The sequence below is a fragment of the Aulonocara stuartgranti genome (genome assembly GCF_965226115.1).
Source record: "Aulonocara stuartgranti genome assembly, chromosome: 4".
NCBI classification, from domain to species: domain Eukaryota; kingdom Metazoa; phylum Chordata; class Actinopteri; order Cichliformes; family Cichlidae; genus Aulonocara; species Aulonocara stuartgranti.
This window is the reverse complement of record NC_138942.1, coordinates 37,167,584-37,189,868: the sequence shown is the minus strand read 5'-3', so window position 1 is coordinate 37,189,868 and position 22,285 is coordinate 37,167,584. Positions and strand designations below refer to the sequence as shown.

Sequence of the window (22,285 nt, the reverse complement as noted above, 5' to 3'; positions counted from 1 at the left end):
GCAAATACAAATAAACTCTTGTAGATTTATGAAATTAAATTGAGACAGTATTGGTGTCACTCTGCACACATTTGTTTATAAAATATTGTAAAAAAAAAACAACATTTGTTTTGCTCTTATAGTTGTGTTGATGAAGCACATGATTCCTGAGAGATCTAAAGCTTAGTTTGACAGACAGGTTTAGGCTAAGTCAGAGTTAGGCTTTAGTTAAATTAGGACATTTAAGTATCTTTAATATCTGCAAGTGCATGCTTTCTGTTAAAACAACTCAGACATCAGCCTTGTCTGTGTCTGTTATGTGAATGTAATGAAAGCATAGAACTCAATTGAAACAGTTTCAGTATCCATGCTATTAGTGAAATAAGAAAAATTGGGTGGAGCATGTCAGAAACTTGACTTAATCAACACAGGTGGAACACAGTCAAGTTAATCTGCACAAATACAGCCTCGCCCCCATCCATTTATCTGTTAATCAGAATCCCTCCAGCACTCATCACCAAACTAAAATAACCTTAAACTAATAATACGCTAACATGGGGGGGGGTGCTTCTCATTCAGCTTTACTAATGCCCTTGTAAGCATAAAGGCTTGAAGTTTTGATGTTGTTTACATTTTTATCTTGATTTCCTTAGCAAATCATGTCACGGAGAACCACTCCCCTTCAGGATGCCATTAATCACATCCTTGCAAGAAGAGACAAGAATTCAATGTTAGAAATCAAATTTATTAATTCAGTTAAAGGTGAGTGACTTTGACACACTGCAGGCTAGACTGAGGGGTTACACATCACCAGTGGTGACCTGTACAAACATCAATATAAATTAAAATCTAAGGTATTTTAATAATAATTTAGTTATTAGCGAGCCTGGCTATTTATGTTTTCTGCACTTGGACATGTTTTCTTTATTATATATGTAGAATTGAAAAAAAGCACAACATTGCATACTTGCAATTTACAGATATACATATTTAATGAATTGATTATTTGCAGTGCTGCCACGCCTGTGTCTCTAATATGGTTGTGTCTTCAGGTCGTGGCATCTTCACTTTAGCCAATTTCAAACAAGGAGACTTCGTGGTCGAGTATAGAGGGGAGCTTATTGATGCAACTGAAGCTGAACACAGACGTAACCTGTACCCCAGCGCATGTTCAGTCTTCATGTTTGAATTCATATGGAAGCAGAAGACTTTGTGGTAAATTCAAAATGACTGAATGTTTACATTTCTATTGCAAGGTCAGGATTTCTGAAGCAAACATCTCATATTGCTCTTTAACGAGTCCTTACCTCTAGTACCCGGCCCCGTCAGTCCCCAGAATCTATAGAAGGGGGAGTGACGGACCCGTGGAATAGCAGGATCTCATTCTTACTGAGGCTCCGTCATTTCCCGGTGACCCTGTGGTCCCCGGGAACTCGCAGTACTGGGGACTGACGGGACTCCCACATATGCTGAGGGCCCGTTAGTCCCCGTATTCAGCCTGTGTGTGCCTTCTCTAATACACACTCACAGGCGTAATGTACGGGGTTAGAGGGGTAATAATATAAGCCTACATTTTACAGCTAAGACAGTGTGCTCACGCTGCTGTGAAGATTTAAAATATAATATAGAGATAGAGAAAATAATAAGAGAAAATTCAAATGGCCAGGGCTGAATGAGCGGCCCTGTGTCTGTGCGCATTTGGCACATGTGGACACGGAGACTCGTGCACTGTTATACTGTGTCCAAAATTACTGTATAATATGTACAATGCCAAAATAGTACATGTCAAGTGTTCTCTGTCTGTGAGGTAGGTAGATGGATGGCTTGATGGATAGGTGAAAAACCTTTCAACACAAAAAATAAAGAACATTTCATTAATCATTCAGATAAATTAAATGCATTATACAGAAGACAAATGAAATAACAAAAATATACACTTCAGTAAAGCCACTTTTGTCTAAACTATCATTTATCCTAGTTTTAGTTTTACATTCATTAGTTTTTGAATCAGAGGTGAGTAATTTCAAACAACAAAGATGAAATAAACTGTGGTCTACCTTGCATTTTTTACACTTTCTGTAACAATTACATTTTTAAAGTATACATTTTAGAGTTTACAAATATTTTAATAAAGACTTTAACCAAGGATTTTCTTTTACAAAGAATTATTTTCCTTAAATTAAACCAAACATATTTACACTAGTTTTAAGATTTAACCAAGGATTTGGGGTAATTGCTTTTAGTATTAATTAACATAAGTGTGGGAAACACTATCTACATAAACAGTTTATTCAAACTTAAACATTTATTTTAATATCAATATAATTTTTTAAACTTAAATGCAGTAACTATTTCCCAAAGCATAAATACATTTCCACAATTGAGCTTCCATAGTTCCCAAACATAAGCAGCAAATATGAGTCCAAGCTTACCGATAGCCCGTCTAACTCAAAGTCTTCCTCAAAGTGGATTGTGCTTGGTTTGCTGTCCTCTCAGCATGTCACGCTCGGGTCAAATGACTGCTGCATGCATTTTAAGTCTACTAGGCACGCCCGCCCTTGATTGCTCTAATTCAACTCACCTGGCGGAGCAGTGCGCACCAGGCTGCGCTTAGCTGTAGATTGCACAAGGTCTAATCAGTGGCCACGCGCAAGCAGCAGCACAGAGCAGGTAGTGGGCAAGAGGAGGAAGAGAAGAGTAACAGCCACAGCCACACCTACACCTACAAGGTCAGCGCGACAGTACAACAAAACCACGTTTAAGCTCTAAGCACAAGTAGAAGCGCAAACACTTATCTCAGTCAGAAAGCAACGCGTCCTTGACTGATGGACCCTCTTTAACTTATCAACTATGCATTTAACAACTAAACTTGTATTGGATGTTGTGTTTGTGTTGGTGCTTAAAAATTATAGTATAGTTCATAGGCGTGTCACTATAAATGTTTGTTTAATGTATGTTTCCAAATTTGCAGTATTGATGGAGCACTTGAAGATGGGTCATTTGGGCGACTAGTAAACGATGAACACAGGACACCAAATTGCAGAATGAAGTTGATTGAAGCAGAAGGGAAGCCACATCTCTGCCTTTTTGCACTGAAGGAAATTGCGGCAGGAAGTGAAATTACTTATGACTATGGTGGGAAAGAATGGCCCTGGCGGAAAAAGGTGGGTCATTTAAAAAAAAATTTCCCCCTATGAATTGTTGTTTAAAACCTACATATCTAGATGTCACAATTAGGGCTGCAACTAACGATTATTTCAATAATCGATTAGTTGTCGATTAATCGATTAGTTGTTTCAGCCCTAGTCACAATATTTAAATGTCCTCTTGGTGGTATTCAATCTGGTTTAACTAAATCTTGAATTTGTATGACTTTCCCAAGTGATGATTGCAAGCTTATCTGTTTTGTGTCCCCTCCACAAGTGTGTTTTACTGAGTGGCCACACACTGGAGGTGAAACAGTGAAAGCATCAGTTTGAGCTCAGATGTCATTATGAGGCTGATGGACAGTGTCCTTGTAAACCTTGGGTTTTTCTGTGTCAGACATATACATGCACCTTTTACTCACAGTCACTTTAGCTTCTTAGTATTGTCTTACTTTGGCTTCACTTAACTAGGTAAGGGTTAATCACTCTGTTTCCTTGCAGTTAGGGTGAGAGTTAGAACTGTATTTAACTGAAGGTGAAACAGAAAATGCTTAACTATGTGTGTGTGTCTGACACAGACAAACTCAAGGTATGTGAGAACACTGTCCTGACATCTGAGCTCAAACTGAGTCTTTCATTGTTTCATCTCCAGTGTTTGGCATACTCAGAAAAACACACGGGTTGAGGGGACACTGGTTAGAAAAGACCACTTGTAGTGGATTAAATACATTTCCACTGTAGCTGCCAGATGTTTACAATATTTGTTCTACTTTTCATACCCAGCTAAAGATCGCAAGCATCCCTTCTGGTCAACAGTGTGTTGCAGAGCCTATTGCCCATGACGTGGAGCACCATGTGATCTCTACAGACTCATTCACAGGTGAGTCCCTGCTTGAGTAAGCACTACCTGTTAAACCCTGGGGTCTTGCAAAGCACTATGTCTCCATGTCTTGTGTTCTCTTCTACAGACAGAGAATTAAGAGCAGAGTGTCAGTCATCTAGACCTACAGCAGACAACTCTGAGCATGAGGTTAGCATGGATTCATCTGTTTACTAAAGATTGTATCAATGTGTAGTTTGGTAAATAGTGTGGTTTGTAAAGATCATGTTTATCAATTGATTACAATTATACTGCATGTGCAGTCTTTAAATCATTGTAAGTACAGGTAGTCATCATTTAACATTGCATTTCCCTCTCAACATCATTTGGGTGTTTTAAGGTTTGACTGAGAGTGTCCCTCTTGATCAGATGGACACTGTACCATTGATGCTTGTTCATCTTTGCATCTTTTTAGGTGCATTCTGTTGGAGGTCAGCGTGGCACTTCTTCTCTGAAAGAGTTAATTGGTGAAGTTGGTGTCCAGTATCAGGAGTTGTCACCCCAAGCGTTCTCAGAAGAACTTACCAGTGGTCAGTTTTGAGTAAATGTTGTTAACTTCTGGCAATGCATGACATGCCTGAAGGTTTGCTGCATGAAAAATGTGCCAGTATTGGGACATTTCTGATGATTCTATAGTGTCTTGATGGATATTTTGAGTAGAATTGTAACAGTCAAGGATGTGAATTGATTGCGTTATGCGTAGATGTGTTTTTTTTGACTTAACGAAAGTCAAGCACTGAATCTCCTTGTGTTCCCTTGTACAGAGAGCAAATCGAAAGAGGTGCCACAATCATCCAGAGCTGTGCCTAACGACTCTGCTTGCGAGGTGAGTTGAAATTGACCTTTGTTTTAAAATTGACCAATGGTTAGAAGTGTTATGGTGTTTACATGAAACTCCATTTTGAGTATTTTAGCAAACATCTGGCAGCGGTGGTGGAAATGTCCTCTATTTAGAACAGGAGGTCTTTTCTAACCACAGTGTCCCCTTAACAAGTGTGTTTTACTGAGTGGCCACACACTGGAGGTGAAACAGTGAAAGCATCAGTTTGAGCTCGGATGTCATTATGAGGCTGATGGCCAGTGTCCTTGTAAACCTTGGGTTTTTCTGTGTCAGACATATACATGCACCTTTTACTCACAGTCACTTTAGCTTCTTAGTATTGTCTTACTTTGGCTTCACTTAACTAGGTAAGGGTTAATCACTCTGTTTCCTTGCAGTTAGGGTGAGAGTTAGAACTGTATTTAACTGAAGGTGAAACAGAAAATGCTTAACTATGTGTGTGTGTCTGACACAGACAAACTCAAGGTATGTGAGAACACTGTCCTGACATCTGAGCTCAAACTGAGTCTTTCATTGTTTCATCTCCAGTGTTTGGCATACTCAGAAAAACACACGGGTTGAGGGGACACTGGTTAGAAAAGACCACTTGTAGTGGATTAAATACATTTCCACTGTAGCTGCCAGATGTTTACAATATTTGTTCTACTTTTCATACCCAGCTAAAGATCGCAAGCATCCCTTCTGGTCAACAGTGTGTTGCAGAGCCTATTGCCCATGACGTGGAGCACCATGTGATCTCTACAGACTCATTCACAGGTGAGTCCCTGCTTGAGTAAGCACTACCTGTTAAACCCTGGGGTCTTGCAAAGCACTATGCCTCCATGTCTTGTGTTCTCTTCTACAGACAGAGAATTAAGAGCAGAGTGTCAGTCATCTAGACCTACAGCAGACAACTCTGAGCATGAGGTTAGCATGGATTCATCTGTTTACTAAAGATTGTATCAATGTGTAGTTTGGTAAATAGTGTGGTTTGTAAAGATCATGTTTATCAATTGATTACAATTATACTGCATGTACAGTCTTTAAACCATTGTAAGTACAGGTAGTCATCATTTAACATTGCATTTCCCTCTCAACATCATTTGGGTGTTTTAAGGTTTGACTGAGAGTGTCCCTCTTGATCAGATGGACACTGTACCATTGATGCTTGTTCATCTTTGCATCTTTTTAGGTGCATTCTGTTGGAGGTCAGCGTGGCACTTCTTCTCTGAAAGAGTTAATTGGTGAAGTTGGTGTCCAGTATCAGGAGTTGTCACCCCAAGCGTTCTCAGAAGAACTTACCAGTGGTCAGTTTTGAGTAAATGTTGTTAACTTCTGGCAATGCATGACATGCCTGAAGGTTTGCTGCATGAAAAATGTGCCAGTATTGGGACATTTCTGATGATTCTATAGTGTCTTGATGGATATTTTGAGTAGAATTGTAACAGTCAGGGATGTGAATTGATTGCGTTATGCGTAGATGTGTTTTTTTTGACTTAACGAAAGTCAAGCACTGAATCTCCTTGTGTTCCCTTGTACAGAGAGCAAATCGAAAGAGGTGCCACAATCATCCAGAGCTGTGCCTAACGACTCTGCTTGTGAGGTGAGTTGAAATTGACCTTTGTTTTAAAATTGACCAATGGTTAGAAGTGTTATGGTGTTTACATGAAACTCCATTTTGAGTATTTTAGCAAACATCTGGCAGCGGTGGTGGAAATGTCCTCTATTTAGAACAGGAGGTCTTTTCTAACCACAGTGTCCCCTTAACAAGTGTGTTTTACTGAGTGGCCACACACTGGAGGTGAAACAGTGAAAGCATCAGTTTGAGCTCGGATGTCATTATGAGGCTGATGGCCAGTGTCCTTGTAAACCTTGGGTTTTTCTGTGTCAGACATATACATGCACCTTTTACTCACAGTCACTTTAGCTTCTTAGTATTTTACTTTTGCTTCATCTAAATAGATTCCCCTCTCTCTAACTCACAAATCTCAGGAATTGAATAGATATGCTTCACTATTTTATCTAAAAAGTAACTCCTATCTCCCTTTCAATCTCTCCTGAAGGATTGGTAGAAAATATGTAAAATGGTCAAACATTATTTTTAATTCGTCATAAAATATTTGGGTAACAATGTTTTATGTTTCATTTCATGTTTTTAATTTTTTCCAGTGTACAATTCATAGGCTGGTATTTGAATCGGTGAAACTTGACAAATGCGGGATATGCCATTCACCTTTGACAGCTATCAGATGGCACGGTCTAAGATGCAAGCGTAAGTGTATTATTTATCTTGTGTTAATTAATGCATTTTTTCACTATACCATAAGTTACCATGAGTCAGGTCTACATTTTCATATGTAAAGAATAAAAAAAATCACTTCAAAGTTTTATCAATTCAAACCATTGCAATGATACACAGTGTAATGGCAGATACTATCACATATCATGCATTTGAGTTTGTCTGCTTAGTGTGGCAGAGAACAGAGAACATACTGTAATAATGTATATTGCCCTCTTACTCTTTGTTGATTAGACTGTTGAACTTTACAACTTTAAATCTTTGTTTCACTCTTTCAACATCAAGCTCATATAAGCTAAATAAGCATCTCACCGCGCGCAAGGCATGCCGGTCCGGGTCAAGGGTCACGACTACCCAGCGTGCATCGTAAACAGTAAACACTGCCGCGTGTGATAGCGATATTGAATATTTTGAGCGTCCTAAAGTCAATGTTTTAAAAGAATTTGGTACGAAACGGGGATACAGTGCTGCTGGGAAGAGAAAGAAAGAATTCGTGGCCCTCGCTTGGGCGTTTTCACTACAAAAAGCCCCTATAGTTTTAACAAAACAGCAGGAGTGGGAGGCTATGCTACCTTGGATATAAGTCTCTGCTCGAGATCGAGACTGACAGTTGTCAGATGACAATTCCAGATCCCTTAGAGCTGAGGGAAGGTTGGTACAATGAATCAACAGCTGCAAATAAACTTTCACTTTCAAAGCCTCATATTCGGAGCCATCAGCCTCTGTGGTGCCCGGAGACGCTCGTGCGGGGTTTGGCCACTGACGTCTGGCAACCCTGGCACAGCACTTCCCCGTAGGCCTATATCCATGGATGTATTAAAAGAACCAAGCCTATATCTGACGGAGAAGTATAATTCAGCCTTTACATCGTGGGTAGTGGTGTACTCTGACCCGGCCGCGCCGTGCATGCGTACTGACAATGCTGATTTAGCTTATTTGTGATGTTACAATGCAAAAACCACAGTTCCTGATTTGATCTGTTATATAAAGATAAAGCAAAATGCACAAATGTTTAATTATATTTAAGAGAGTATCAACATGTATGAAGTAAACTGCCCTCAAGTCTGTTTGTCATTCTGTAATTACACATATACACACAAACTTGGAAGATGATGTTTGATGATAATAAACCCTTTGAGTAAACATTGCATCAAACTTGCAAACTTCTTACAATGTCAATATAGGAAGCCCAATAAGGTACTGGGTCTGATTAATCCAGACCTATTCCAATAGATCAATCAGGCAATTTGCAATACAAATGCTTGATGGTGTCTCTACACATTTTCAATGACTTTTTAGTAGAAGTCCTTTTCATCTCAATCCTTATTAATTAATGTAGGATAAACATTTTAGCTTTTCTGTTTCTCATTAGATCGTATGTATGTCTGTCTGTCTGTCTGTCTGTCTGTCTGTCAATTAGTCTGTTTTTAAAATAACAATGTTTTATATCTCAAATCTGATGAAAAAATTTATTATTAGGATGATTCAGTATATCATATTCATAAGTTTAAAATGTGTCTTAAACTTAAAAAAAAAATCTGCTTTTTATTCTGAATTATGCGTTGGTTTTAAATTCACTTTATGCTTGTTTATATTTAGTGGTCTTAGTGAATATAATTTGTGACGTGTGGGATCGCTACTTTTTAAATTATAACTTAATGAATCATCGGTTGTTGTCTAATGCTGTGGTTTCTTTGTATTTGTAGAATGCCGTTGTGTGTGGCATAAGATCTGCCTCCAGACATCTTCAGAAGACTGGGATATGTCCGACGTAAGTGTACAGTGAAATTCAACCTGGAAAGACTCAGATACGGAGAAAGAATTAGACATGCTTTATTGAACATTAAATATTTGGCGGTCAGACCCCGGCGGGAAAACTGTTGATAAAAGCATTGCTGATTGAAGTAGGAGGTCTTCCCCTGGGGTCTGGACACTGGTGGTGGTATGGAGGCAGGGGGCAAGCATGGGGGTGCAGGGGTGGTGGAGGGATGCGAAAACGCTGAGAGGCCGAGCTATGGGTGAAAGAGCTTAAATGCCCGGATGCTGAATGGAGGCATAGGTGCGAGGGAGCTCCGGATTGGCTGCGCCAGAGTGAGCAGCTGAAGGGAGTTGAGATGATGATGATGATGATGGAGATGATGTGCAGGTGTTTCTCCCAGGTTGAATTTACGCAGGCTTCATTATAATATAGTTAATATTGACGTAGATGCAGTTCGTGAAGATTGCCACATGTTGCTTGCTCTTCCTTTTTCTTTCATCACAAAATTATAAGGATAATCAGTTTTGTAAGTGTTGTCTCAGATAGAGAATTGAAAGCAGAGAGATTTTGGACTGGATAGAGTGTAGAAGTTATGTGAGAGAGGCCAGAAATAAACACATTGTAAAAATATTACTTAGATTTTATTATAATCCTTTGTAAAAAAAACAAACAAAAAAAAAAACAGTTTCATACAATCTAGTCTCAAAGGTTTTACAAATTTTGATCTGTGGGGGTCATTGTGGGAGGGGCTCCGGGACCAGGTTAGGGCTGGTGTCTTAGTTTTTTTTGTTTTGTGTTTGTTTTTTTTGTTAATGTCATTGTTCAAAAAATATAAATTGGATATTAGAAATGGGACAAATATCAAAAAAGTACTGAATCGATCACAGATTGCAAATTGATCAAGCAGAATCAAAATACTTGCACAAAATACATATCTGCTGCACATTTTCTTCTTTAAATCAGGAGGTATTTCTTAGTACTTTTAAGACATCTAGAGACTTTGGTTTACGTCCCGAGCTCTGTGACGTGAACAATTTAGCATTTATCCTTCCCATGTTTATTTCTGTTATTTAATCTATGCTGTATCTACGAACAGGGTGATGTCTCATCTGATGAAGAATACATCCCAAATTCTGCATCAGATTCAGAAAGCTCAGGAACAGAGTTGTCTATTGAGTTACCTGGACCATCAAAAAACTCCCATGCTGCTAGCATGCCTGATTTATGCGTTACTTTTGCTGAAAAAGAACAGACCATGGATGTTAAGAACAACTTTGAGCACATTTTGAATGATCTTGAAACTACTGATGATCTTCATCCCGACCAAGAACCAGACAGCTCAGAGTCATGCCAGCAGAAAACAAAAGATGCATGTAGCGAAAAGAGTACTGTGGATATTAGCCAAAATGAATCCCCAACCAAGTCAACAAAATTAATCAAAAGCACAGTCAATTTTTGTTTTGTGTGTGGAAAACCTCAAACAAAATTTGCACGTCATCTGGAGACGCATGTAAATGAAAATGCTGAAGTCGCCCAGGTGCTTCAGTTACCCAAATCATCAAAGGACAGAAAAGTTCATCTTGAAAGGTTACGAAACCTTGGTAACTTCAAGCACAACTCTGCTGTTAAAACCACAGGATCAGGTTGTCTTAAAGTGAAAAGGATCTCAAAAAAGAGTAGCAGCAGCGCTGAGACATACGAGTACTGCTTATACTGTAAGGGTATGATATCCAGAAAAGAAGTTTCTCGGCATATGAAAAGATGTGCTTTAAGACCAGAGAATAATGCTGAAGAGAAGCTGAAAGATAGAGTCTTTGGTATAGCATCTACTCAATCCACAATGTCTCAGCCAATTTCAAGTGAACTCTACTCAGTACTGGGCAAGATGCACAAGGATGATGTGTCTAGTGCAATAAGGAATGATCATTATATTATGCAGTTGGCTCAGTCTCTTTTTAATAAGCATGGAAGTGACAGATCAAAGCATGAGTATATAAGACAGAAAGTAAGGGAACTTGGGAGATTACTTGTGACTTTGCGTCACACAACAAGAATCCATAATATGGAAGAGGCAATAAAACCAGCCAACTTCTTTATTCTTACTAATGCTGTCAAGAGAGTTTCAGGTTTTGATACTGAAACCAGCACATTCAAAGCCCCAAGTTTGGCCCTGAAGCTTGGACATTCTCTCAGAAAAATAAGTGATATTATCATGTGTCGTGCTCTCATGGAAGAGGATCAAGAGGCGATCGATTCAATCAGGAGGTTTCACACACTTCATGAAACAAAGTGGTCTGAATTAGTTTCCCATTCAGCCTTATCAAACCTGAGTGAGGCAAAATACAACAAGGTCGACAGCCTTCCACTGACCAGAGATGTTCAGAAGCTGCAGTTATATCTTGGTCAGCAAGTGGAATCAGCTAGGGAGAAACTAGGTGATAACCCAACAGCAGGAACTTATGCAGCACTAGCAAAGGTGATCCTTTGTCAAGTGATTTTGTTCAATAGGAGGAGGGAAGGTGAAGTAGCACGTATGACTGTCAAAAATTTTGAAGATCGTGACATGTCCAAACTAAACGATGACATCAGCTCTGGGCTTACAGAAGTTGAGAAAAGGCTTTGCCAACAGTTTGCCAGAGTGGAACTGAAGGGGAAAAAAGGACGAAAGGTGGCTGTGATCCTGACTTCTGATATGACCGATAACCTGTCACTCCTCGTTAGTAAGAGGAAAGAGTGCGGGGTATCTGAAAACAATATGTACCTTTTCGCCATTCCTTGTAGTGATGGTCACTACAGAGGGCAGTTTGGTCAGTTTGCAGATGCTTGCGGAGCTGAACATCCTCAGAACCTCAGATCAACTAACCTTCGCAAACAGATTGCCACGATAAGCCAAGTCATGAACTTGAAAGATAATGAACTAGACCAGCTGGCCGATTTCCTCGGCCATGACATTAGGGTCCATAGAGAATACTATCGACTGCCCCAATCAACAATTCAGCTGGCTAAGATCTCCAAGTTGCTCATGGCCATGGAGAAGGGAACTGTGAAGGATATTCAAGGAAAAACTCTGGATGAAATTGGTGGTATGCATGGTTTATATGTTGTTAAATCGGCTTGGTGTTTGTGAATATGGTTGGTCTAATAACATTTTTTCAATTTTATAGATGACATAGATGGGATGGCTACTGGATCACAGCAACTCCCTGATGCTTCCACATTGCGAGGTACTGAAATTATTGTATTCTGTGTTATAGACTTTGTAGTTGTATTGATAAAATATTTAAAATTTACATTTTTATATATTTAGATAATGTTATTGCAGTTCTGTTTGTACTTTGCTGTGTAGTTAATACCATTTACAGTGAGGAAAGTAAGTATTTGCTATTTTGCATGTTCTCCCACTGTAGCTTGCTATCGCCAGTGTGTGAATGTGTGTGTGAATGGGTGAATGACTGAATGTAGTGTAAAGCGCTTTGGGGTCCTATGGACTAGAAAAAGCGCTATACAAATGCAGGCCATTTATACAAATGCAGGCCATTTACTTAGAAATCATGGAGGGATCTGAAATTTTCAGCGTTGGTACATGTCCACTGTGAGAGACAGAATCTAAAAGAAAATTCCGGAAATCACAATGTATGATTTTATTAAAATATTTTTGTATATTACTGCTTAAAATAAGTATTTGAACACTTGCTTATCATGCAGATTTCTGACCCTCAAAGACCTGTTATTCTGCTTTTAAACAGTCCAACTACACTCTGCTCATGATTCTAATTTAGCAGCACCTGTTTGATGCCGTTAGCTTTCATAAAGACACATGTGCACCCCACAATCTGTCAAAAGTGTTGCAGCAACATGAGTAAAACCAAAGAGCTGTCCAACGACACAAGAGACAAAACTTTAGACCTTCACAAAGCTGGAAAGGGCTCCAGAGACACTGCCAAGCAGCTCGGTGCGCGACAGTGCGCGTGCACGCATGTGCGTGTGCGCGATGGAGCGCGTGCAGGTGACTGTGTGTACCCTCTGCAAGACTCCTGCAGGCGCCCCTGAATGGAAGAGGCTAATGTCTTCCTCGGACTGGAGCCCCACGTAAGATCTCAGCTCGTGGGGTGTCAGTGATCCTAAGAAAGGTGAAGAATCAGCCCAGAACTACACGGGACGAGCTGGTCAATGACCTGAAGAGAGCTGGGACCACCGTTGGCAAGGCTACTATCAGTAATACACTGAGACGTCATGGTTTAAAATCATTCATCACACTGAAGGTTCCCCTTCTTAAGCCAACCCATGTCCAGGCCCGTCTGAAGTTTGCCAGGGACCATCTGGATGATCCAGAGTCATGGGAGAAAGTCCTGTGGTCCGATGAGACCAAAATAAAACTTTTTGGTCTAAACTCCATTGTTGGGGTTTGGAGGAAGAAGAAGGATGAGTCTCATCCCAATAATACCATCCTACAGTGAAGCATGAGGGTGGAAACATCATGCTCTGGGCTGTTTTTCTGCACGGGGGACAGGACCACTGCACTGTATTAAGGAGAAGATAAACAGGGACATGGATTGTGAGATTTTGGGCCAAAACGTCCTTCCCTCAGTCAGAGCATTGAAGATGGGTTCTGGCTGGGTCTTTCAACAAGACAAAGACCTGAAGCACTCAGCCAAGAAAACCAAGGAGTGGCTCCGTAAGAGGCATTTCAAGGTTCTGGAGTGGCCTCACTAGTCTCCAGACCTCAGGCCAATAGAAAATCTGTGGATGGAGTTAAAAGTCTGTGTTGGCCCAAAACATGACAGATCTACAGAAGATCTGTGTGGAGGAGTGGGTCAAAAGACCTTCTGCAATGTGTGCAAACCTGGTGAAGAACTACAGGAACTGTTTGGCTGCTGTAATTGTTAACAAAGGCAATATTAATATAGTTTGACTCAAGTGTTCAAATACTTATTTTACAAAGAAATATACAAAAAACTTGTTATAAAATCATACAATGTGATTTCCGGAATTTTATTTTAGATTATGTCTCTCACAGTGGACATGTAGCTATGATGAAAAGTTCAGACCCTTCCATGATTTCTAAGTGGGAGAACTCGCAAAATAGCAGGGTGTTCAAATACTCACTTTCCTCATTCATTCATATATATATATATATATATATATATATATATATATATATATATATATATATATATATATATATATATATATATATATATATATATATATATATATGTATGTGTGTGTGTATATATATGTGTGTGTATATATATGTATGTGTGTGTATATATACACATACATATATATATATATATATGTGTGTGTGTGTGTATATATGTGTATATATATTATATGTGTGTAAATAAAATAAAAAATTTTTTTATTTTTTTGCTAGAAAAATCTATCAATGACAATGAAGAAATATTAACTTCTGTGACTTCTGATTTGCCTCACTTCTCCGAGACTGCAGCTCAAGGTACATTTTCAATGCTGTACTCAAAGTTTGCCCAACATATCTTAGGTAATGAGCTGGGATCTGTGAGTTAGTCCTGTTCAGAGACAAATCCAGTGAAATGTGCAGTAACGTATTTTAACAGCGCACATCACGTATGATAACGATGCTCTCTTGTTTCATTAATGCCACTTGCATCTCTGTTTTTCATTGCATTAAAAATGAAATCAGACTTTACTATTAACACTACTATGCTGATTACGATAACCTGGGATTGTGAATAGAACAATATTACTAACCATCAGTACATTTTTACATGGTCGATTGTTAGTTGTTCCATTCCTAATTGTGACACTAATGCTTTATGACTAGTATTTTGATGCTTCATCAGTTTTGGCCAAGCAAAATTTGGCCTGTGCAAAATCTACATCATTTCCCAGTAAACTTATTACCCAAGGTATTGTTGACTTCATCCAGTTCAGCAGCATTGCCATGTGTATAGTTAGTATAATAGAACTGGCTGTCATTGTCCCCTCTGTGCTCATGGTGTTTGATTGGTAGGCAGAAAGCCTCTTTAAGCCCATACATTTATACTGTGCAATATTTTTTAGATGACCAGGGGAATGATGCCTGTGTGACTTCTGGTTCACCTCCTGTCCCTGACTCAGTTACTAAAGGTATGATATAAATCAGATGCCATGTCCATCACTAGGCACTATGTGCAGTCAACACCAACATCATGTGGTTAGACATTATATAACATATAAAGAAGCTGAATGTATTTTGTGCTTACCAAGCAGTGTGATGAACTATCATGTTAATGAAAACAATCAAACTTTAAATTTTATCAGGTCTACAGTCTATTTATTATCACACACAATTTGTTTAGACAAGTACCAGCTTGTTTTCACAGTTTTGAACACCATCTCTACCTACAAGTGCATCTCACATGATCTTTTTAAACTTCAAATTTGTTTTGTTTTATTGAACAGGTTTATGTGTTTCATCAAGGCGGTGTGTGAAGAGACCATGGTCTGAGGAGGAGATAGGAGCGGTGATGAAACATATGAAGCCTTTTATTGAAAACGGTATCACTGTCACCAACCAGCAGTGTCTGAAGTGCAAAGAAAAGGAACAACCTATCTTGGAGACGAGATCTATTCAAAACATTCGAGATTTTGTGCGCAACAGAGGACTGGCCTTTAAAAAAAAAAAATAAATGTTAAACACTAAATGCACTTTTTGACAGTCTGAGCCTTTACCTTTCTGGGCCTGATTTCAAGGTTAGTGTTCTCCGTTCAAAAAGTATGTAGTTGACTTCACTGTGCTCACAGGCAGTGTTTTGTTTTGATGTGTGGTTAGCCTGAGTCTTTTAATGCCAGGATTCACTTTTATTTTCCTTCAATAATTGTTACAATGCTGTCCTTTTAAGGAATTGATTATTGAGTTGGTTATATTAAATATAATTCAGTAATTCAACAAATGTGTTGTGTGTTGATATAAGTCTTATGTATAAGTCATGGTGTCAGCCCGACTCACCCCTGGTGTGCAAAGGTGCTGTTTTATTGGTCAGCCACTCAGTGCCAGTTTCTTCAGGACAATGAAAAACTCTATAATACATAGTTTGTTCTAGTTGATGCAAGCACTGTTGTGTTATGGTCACCGGTTCGATCCCTGGGCTCTCTGTCCTGGTCGTTGTGTCCTTGGGCAAGACACTTTACCCTACTTGCCTACTGGTGTTGGCCAGAGGGGCCGATGGCGCGATATGGCAGCCTCGCTTCTGTCAGTCTGTCCCAGGGCAGCTGTGGCTACAACCGTAGCTGCCTCCACCAGTGTATGAATGTGAGAGTGAATGAATAGTGGAATTGTAAAGCGCTTTGGGTGCCTAGAAAAGCGCTATATAAATCCAATCCATTATTATTATTATTATTATTATTATTATTATTATTATTATTATTATTATTATTATGCTTCTAGTTGTTTTAATGACACTTTGACCACCTGTTAGTAGATCACAACAGATATGATCTGTGGTGTTTTATGTAAGCTTGTATGTCAGATTGTAATGCTCATCAGAGAAAACCAAAATATAGTCTTTTTATTATTTTTTAATTTATTCATCCATCCATCCATCTTCAACCGCTTATCCGAGGCCAGGTCGCAGGGGCAGCAGCCTAAGCAAATTTATTCAATTTTACTATAATGATGTATCAGTCACAGTCTTATAATACACGTTCTTTTCTAAGAAGGTTATACTTAGTGCATGTGTGAGTATATGTACAGTGAACTGGCTTTACACACCATGTGTCCTTTTAAACCAGATTAACTCAGTGTGTGTGTGTACAGTGAACTGGCTTTACACACCATGTGTCCTTTTAAACCAGATTTACTCACTGTGTGTGTGTACAGTAGACTGGCTTTACACACCATGTGTCCCTTCAGAACAGACTATACTTTGTGTATATGTATGATGACATCACTGACCTTGTACACCAGACTGTCCTTATAGACCGAGCTACAGAAAAGTCTCTACAAACCACCAGAATGTCTGAAAAAATAGCCTTTTTTATATCTCAGTCGAGCAAAGAAAATGTTTAAATTTTAAGTTGTGTATAGGTTTGCTGATTTTTTTCATGATTTTTGATATGCATATTGTAGCTCTAGCACCTCTGGAACCCGGTGTCCCCATAGCCCTATGTCCAGTCTGATTTGCCAAAAATTTCAGAAATTGTCCCTCTAACCCAAGAAACGGGTATGTGTGTGTGTGTCTGTGTGTGTGTGTGTGTGTCTGTGTGTGTGTCTGTGTCTGTGTGTGTGTCTGTGTGTGTGTGTGTGTGTGTGTCTGTGTCTGTGTGTGTGTGTGTGTGTGTGTGTGTGTGTGTGTCTGTGTGTGTCTGTCTGTGTGTGTGTCTGTGTGTGTGTGTGTGTGTCTGTGTGTGTGTGTGTGTGTCTGTCTGTCTGTGTGTGTGTGTGTGTGTGTGTGTGTGTCTGTCTGTGTGTGTGTCTGTGTGTGTGTGTGTGTGTGTGTGTGTCTCTGTGTGTGTGTGTGTGTGTGTGTCTGTGTGTGTCTGTGTGTCTCTGTGTGTGTGTGTGTGTCTGTGTGTGTGTGTGTGTGTCTGTGTGTGTGTCTGTGTGTCTGTGTGTCTCTGTGTGTGTGTGTGTGTGTGTCTGTGTGTGTGTGTGTGTGTGTGTGTGTGTGTGTGTGTGTGTGTGTCTGTGTGTGTGTGTGTCTGTGTCTGTGTCTGTGTGTGTCTGTGTCTGTGTCTGTGTGTGTGTCTGTGTCTGTGTGTGTGTGTGTGTGTCTGTGTGTCTGTGTGTCTCTGTGTCTGTGTGTGTGTGTCTGTGTCTGTGTGTGTGTGTCTGTGTGTCTGTGTGTCTCTGTGTGTGTGTGTGTCTGTGTGTGTGTCTGTGTGTGTCTGTGTGTCTCTGTGTGTGTGTGTGTCTGTGTGTGTGTCTGTGTGTGTCTGTGTGTCTCTGTGTGTGTGTGTGTGTGTGTCTGTGTGTCTCTGTGTCTGTGTGTGTGTGTCTGTGTGTGTGTGTGTGTGTGCGTGCGTGTCTGTGTGTGTGTGCGTGCGTGTCTGTGTGTGTGTGTGTGTCTGTGTGTGTGTGTGTGTGTGTGTGTCTGTGTGTGTGTGTTCCAGATGTGACCCTGTGACCCCAAAGCTGGTGCTAAGAGTCCAGCGGTCCCCCTAACGGTGTGTTCACACCGAACGCGATGGACGCGAATAGAGCGTCAGGTTTACATGTAAAGTCAATGGAAAGGCACGATGACGCGCGATTGCGGGTCCCGCGAAAATTCGGAAGCAGATTTGCGTCGCGAAAACGCGTGAAACGCGCGTCAGTGTAGCGCGTCTGGCGCGTTTGACTCGCGAATAAAACCACGCGCGTGAGTTTTTGTGTTGCATTTTGTGCATACGCGCGTTTCGCGTCTACCGCTCGAGTTGGAAAAATCTGAACTCCAGCGTCAAATCGCGCCGCGACAACCAATCAGGAGCCTGGTGACGTGGCTGTTACCTAGGTCAAAGGGGCAGATCCAGCCAAAGCCTTTCATACTTCAATGGAGGGGAAGGCTAATCAATGCGGTAGCAAACAACTCGGAGCTGTACAACACCAGCTGCTTTCAGTACCGAGACAGGAATAAAAAGGACCGAGCTTGGAGGAAGATATGTGAAGAGATCGGGCAACCTGGTAAGTTCATTCATTTCTCTTTTGAAAGTTTTCACTGACCCGGGGAAGCCGCACAAAAGCTAGCAAGCCACCGCTATTTTCCCACTGACGTACAAATACCGTTCTGCTTTTATGCATGTTGTCATTTAGGAATATATTTTATTGTTTATTAATAAACAGCACACAGTGGTCCCGCTGTTCATCCGTCACTGCTTTGCTTTTTCGCTGATTTTTTATTGCACAGTACAGCATTGCATTCTGCAGCCTGATTGACAAATCTCCTGCGCTTGCCAAATTTATCACGTTTGGTTTTGATAACCATCGCGTCCAATAGAAAAAACAGCACAAAAACACCCATAACTATGAGCCTCATTCGGAAATAGACACCTGCACCGTGAGGGAAAAAGGCGCACGAAAGTGGCGGGCAGATGAAGACAAACCGCGGCATAATAATACTTTTACGTTTTGCAATCTACAAAGGTTTGCACTTTGAGAATCAATTGTGAGAACTGTGACCAGGGGCTAGTTATTCTGAGAACCCCTGCAATAAATGGGGGACCACTGTCTACGCTACGATTATTATATCCAACCTGTTAACATTTAATACTGTATTGATAGAACCAACTGATTCTGCAGCAGAGCATCCCCAGTCCCTGAGCTCCTGCTGCTGCACCCACAGATATGTACAGCAAGCACTGATACCTTTTTAGTCGGTGGGATTCCCTTGTGATCACCTTTACTAAATATCTACAACCAATCTGATTATATCCTGTTATTGTTTTTTTTTTTTTCAATGTTGAAATTAAAATCTAGTAGCAGCCTTCTCATTTCTTTGTGTTTTGTGCTGTTTTACAGGCCCACAGAGGAGGACGGCTCCGAGGCAGATGAGGGACGGGTCCCAGGACGGTCCATCGGCGGTGGAGCTGGCCATCCTGGAGTCCCTGAAGAGGCCACACCAGTCTCCAATGGAGCATTTCCTCCTCAGCCTTGTTCCTGCTCTGGAGAGCAGCTGGTCCTTTTTATTCCTGTCTCTCTGTAAATTCTTATATTTTATATATTTATGTTTAATGTTTTTCTGTTTGAGACTTTTAATATTATTTCAAATAAATGTTTATAATGACTGATGTCTCAGTTCTACTACACAGCAAATGTTGGCACACGACTTGACACATGTAGAATTTATTTCATATTATACTAATGACAAAATATACTGATACAGTGGGATGCAGAAGTTTGGGCAACCTTGTTAATAGACATTATTTTCCTGTATAAATCGTTGGTTGTTACAATAAAAAATGTCAGTTAAATATCATACAGGAGACACACACAGTGATATTTGAGAAGTGAAAAGAAGTTTACTGGATTTACAGAAAGTGTGCAATAATTGTTTAAACAAAATCAAGCAGGTGCATCAATTTGGACACCACAAAAAATAAATGAAATAAATATTTAGTGTATATCAATGTGTGTGTCTCCTATATGATATATGGGGTGCCTTTGTCTGGATGTGCTTCCCATCCAGAGCTGCACAGCACAGAGGGAAGTTCCAGCGCTCCTGGAATCCCTCTGTGATGGAGCGCCAGTCTCCAGGTGAAGGCACAGCCATGAAGTCGTCCGCTAGACAGTCCCAGATGGACGTCGCTGCCTGGGGGGTGATCTGGCTCACCGTGGACACACCGACTCTGAAACTGAACGCGATGGTCCTGAAGGAGTCCCCGGTGACAAGGAACCTGGACAAAATTGTTCAAAATCAGTATTATGTGTACTGCAGTTACAAAATACATTATTCAAATTCCAAAATACTTTTGTGATGTCAGATATAAATCACAAAACTTAAATCTTACATAAAACCTTTTGTAATTATAAGGATAATTACAAAATGTATATTAGATAATATCTAAAACAGTTGTGTTTTATTTTAACTTTAACATATCATAATTTGATTGGTAGCAACTTTCACAACTACAGTGAGCCAATCACTCATAATTCCTAAACATGTCAATCAGGTAGGAATGAAGTGAGACATTAATAGAAATAAAGAGTTGTGTGTTGACATGTAGCCCTTTCCTTGCTTAAATCATTAATATTTTTGAAAAATTAATCTGTGATAAGACAGCTTATCAAGATAGAACCATGTAACTAGAGATGAACCAAACTGTTCACAGTTTTATCTAACTCTGTTTTAATAAAGGCTGTGACCCCTGCTATAGAGTCTGACAGCTGCAGGGATTATATACAAATATTCAACTATCCCAGAATTAAACCAGGTCTAAATAAAAAGGAGTGAGTATCACTACAAAGGTTAACTCAGTGGTGCTAATGCTACAGTTTGATATCAGCAAACACCGAGCGCATACATTGATAGGACACCACAGCCATGCTATCATGCAAACACTGATAACAGCATAAATCGAATTAAATCGGGGCTTGATGAGACCTTCTGAGTATCACTAGAAATATTATAAAGAGTCGTCTCTGTACCACAGTTTGCTTTCAGTAAACACCGACAGCATTCACTGTTAGCATAGCACATCCATGTTAGCAGTGTATAACTGGATGGATTAGCATATTAGCACAGGTATCAATAAAGGACTACCGTATTAAATAGTTTTACTAACCTCAGGCAGACGGACAGGCGCTCTGCAGGTGGGATTGAGCGCCTGTAGTTGGTGTCTAGGCGGGCGATGCTGGGACCGACGAGGGAAAGCAGGTCCTCAAACTGGCCGACGGTGATAGCGCTGGAATCGGCCGTCATCCAGGCGCAGCTCCTGGAGCAAGTGGTGAAACTCACCAAACTGCTCATGCCTCTGGAGGACCTGATGGACCCAGGTACGGCGAGGACGTCTTTTACGCTGCTGCTCTGCTCTCCACAGTACATAGAGAAGGGAGACTCTCTCTTCAAGCGCTAGCTCGATAGCTGCCATCTTGCAAAGATACCGGTCTGGCACAACTCCCTCCCACATTCCTCCCACATTTCCGGTTCACGCGCGTCAAAATATCATATTTTGACGCGCGATGGATTTTTCTTGGACACGCGTTGAGACGCGAATGTACACGCGTCAAATTAGGGGCGTTTGGGGCGTTTTATTCGCGTCCATCGCGTTCGGTGTGAACACACCGTTACAAAGGGCTCTTATACTTAACCAGACACAGAGTAGGTGTCCTCCTACACCAGGGGTCTCAAACTCGCGGCCCGCGGGCCAATTGCGGCCTGCCGGACGATAGTTTTTGGCCCCACCTTAATATGAAAATGTAATGTTAGTTTGATAATGTATGACACTTTACAGTGTTGTGGGCGGAGCTGAATTAACCCACCAATCAGGGTGGGATATGGATCTCAGGGGACACCAGCCGGGCTTGATGCAAGCAGGGAAACATTTCTCAATGAGTCAAAGTTCCAGCAGCGTTGCCCTGGAGTGTTTCTTTCTTTCCTGTGCCTGGCTGGCTTCCTCCTTTCTATTGGGCAAATGCCGACATTCGCCCCAGCGCGCTGCGTTCACAACACTTCAAAAAAAGTTGTTTTTTAAGTTGCTGCCCAGCGGGACATTATACGTATATAGATTTATACACACGTCAGTGGGATTTAAAGTTATTTTTCCACAGAGAGAGATCTCATATTAACTCTCACAGTGATGCGTAGGCGGCGGGATAAAAGAAAAGTCATGAACTCAATGCAGCCCAATTTAGTCTGCAGTCACATAGCGACACCTGTTCATCGGCAACAACAGTCCCCGGTAACCCGGACTAATTATAGGGTTGCACCGTAATTTGTGGCTCCATGTTTTTATTTGCATCACTGCG

General features: G+C 40.5%; 4 protein-coding genes and 1 long non-coding RNA gene across 5 annotated transcripts in view; 3 read left to right on the top strand and 2 right to left on the bottom strand.

Annotated features, from left to right (window-relative positions):
• The window catches only part of LOC309704995 (N-lysine methyltransferase KMT5A-like), a 5,673-nt gene extending 1,168 nt beyond the window's left edge, over positions 1 to 4,505 (top strand). The window contains exons 2-6 of the mRNA XM_082530586.1: positions 633 to 741; positions 1,032 to 1,194; positions 2,951 to 3,143; positions 3,909 to 4,005; positions 4,421 to 4,505. Coding sequence (XP_082386712.1) covers positions 639 to 741; positions 1,032 to 1,194; positions 2,951 to 3,143; positions 3,909 to 4,005; positions 4,421 to 4,476 — 612 coding nt within the window. The 5' untranslated portion in view covers positions 633 to 638 and the 3' untranslated portion in view covers positions 4,477 to 4,505. The remainder of the gene's footprint in view (positions 1 to 632; positions 742 to 1,031; positions 1,195 to 2,950; positions 3,144 to 3,908; positions 4,006 to 4,420) is intronic.
• LOC309704923 (uncharacterized protein) overlaps positions 1 to 22,285 on the bottom strand; it is a 535,689-nt gene that overhangs the window by 445,869 nt on the left and 67,535 nt on the right. The window lies entirely within an intron of this gene.
• Positions 5,469 to 17,580, top strand: LOC309704950 (uncharacterized protein). Its single transcript, XM_082530471.1, has 11 exons — positions 5,469 to 5,602; positions 5,691 to 5,752; positions 6,018 to 6,132; positions 6,367 to 6,428; positions 6,995 to 7,097; positions 8,831 to 8,895; positions 9,980 to 11,966; positions 12,048 to 12,107; positions 14,261 to 14,341; positions 14,929 to 14,994; positions 15,310 to 17,580. The coding sequence occupies exons 6-11, from the start codon at positions 8,887 to 8,889 to the stop codon at positions 15,534 to 15,536; spliced, it is 2,430 nt and encodes an 809-aa protein (XP_082386597.1). The 5' UTR covers positions 5,469 to 5,602; positions 5,691 to 5,752; positions 6,018 to 6,132; positions 6,367 to 6,428; positions 6,995 to 7,097; positions 8,831 to 8,886; the 3' UTR covers positions 15,537 to 17,580.
• LOC309705019 lies at positions 18,089 to 19,604 on the top strand. Its single transcript, XR_014276426.1, has 2 exons — positions 18,089 to 18,505; positions 19,340 to 19,604. It is a non-coding gene; the product is annotated as an uncharacterized lncRNA (long non-coding RNA).
• LOC309704998 (uncharacterized protein) lies at positions 19,648 to 21,625 on the bottom strand. Its single transcript, XM_082530591.1, has 2 exons — positions 21,103 to 21,625; positions 19,648 to 20,214 (listed from the first exon to the last, which is right to left on the bottom strand). The coding sequence occupies exons 1-2, from the start codon at positions 21,360 to 21,362 to the stop codon at positions 19,944 to 19,946; spliced, it is 531 nt and encodes a 176-aa protein (XP_082386717.1). The 5' UTR covers positions 21,363 to 21,625; the 3' UTR covers positions 19,648 to 19,943.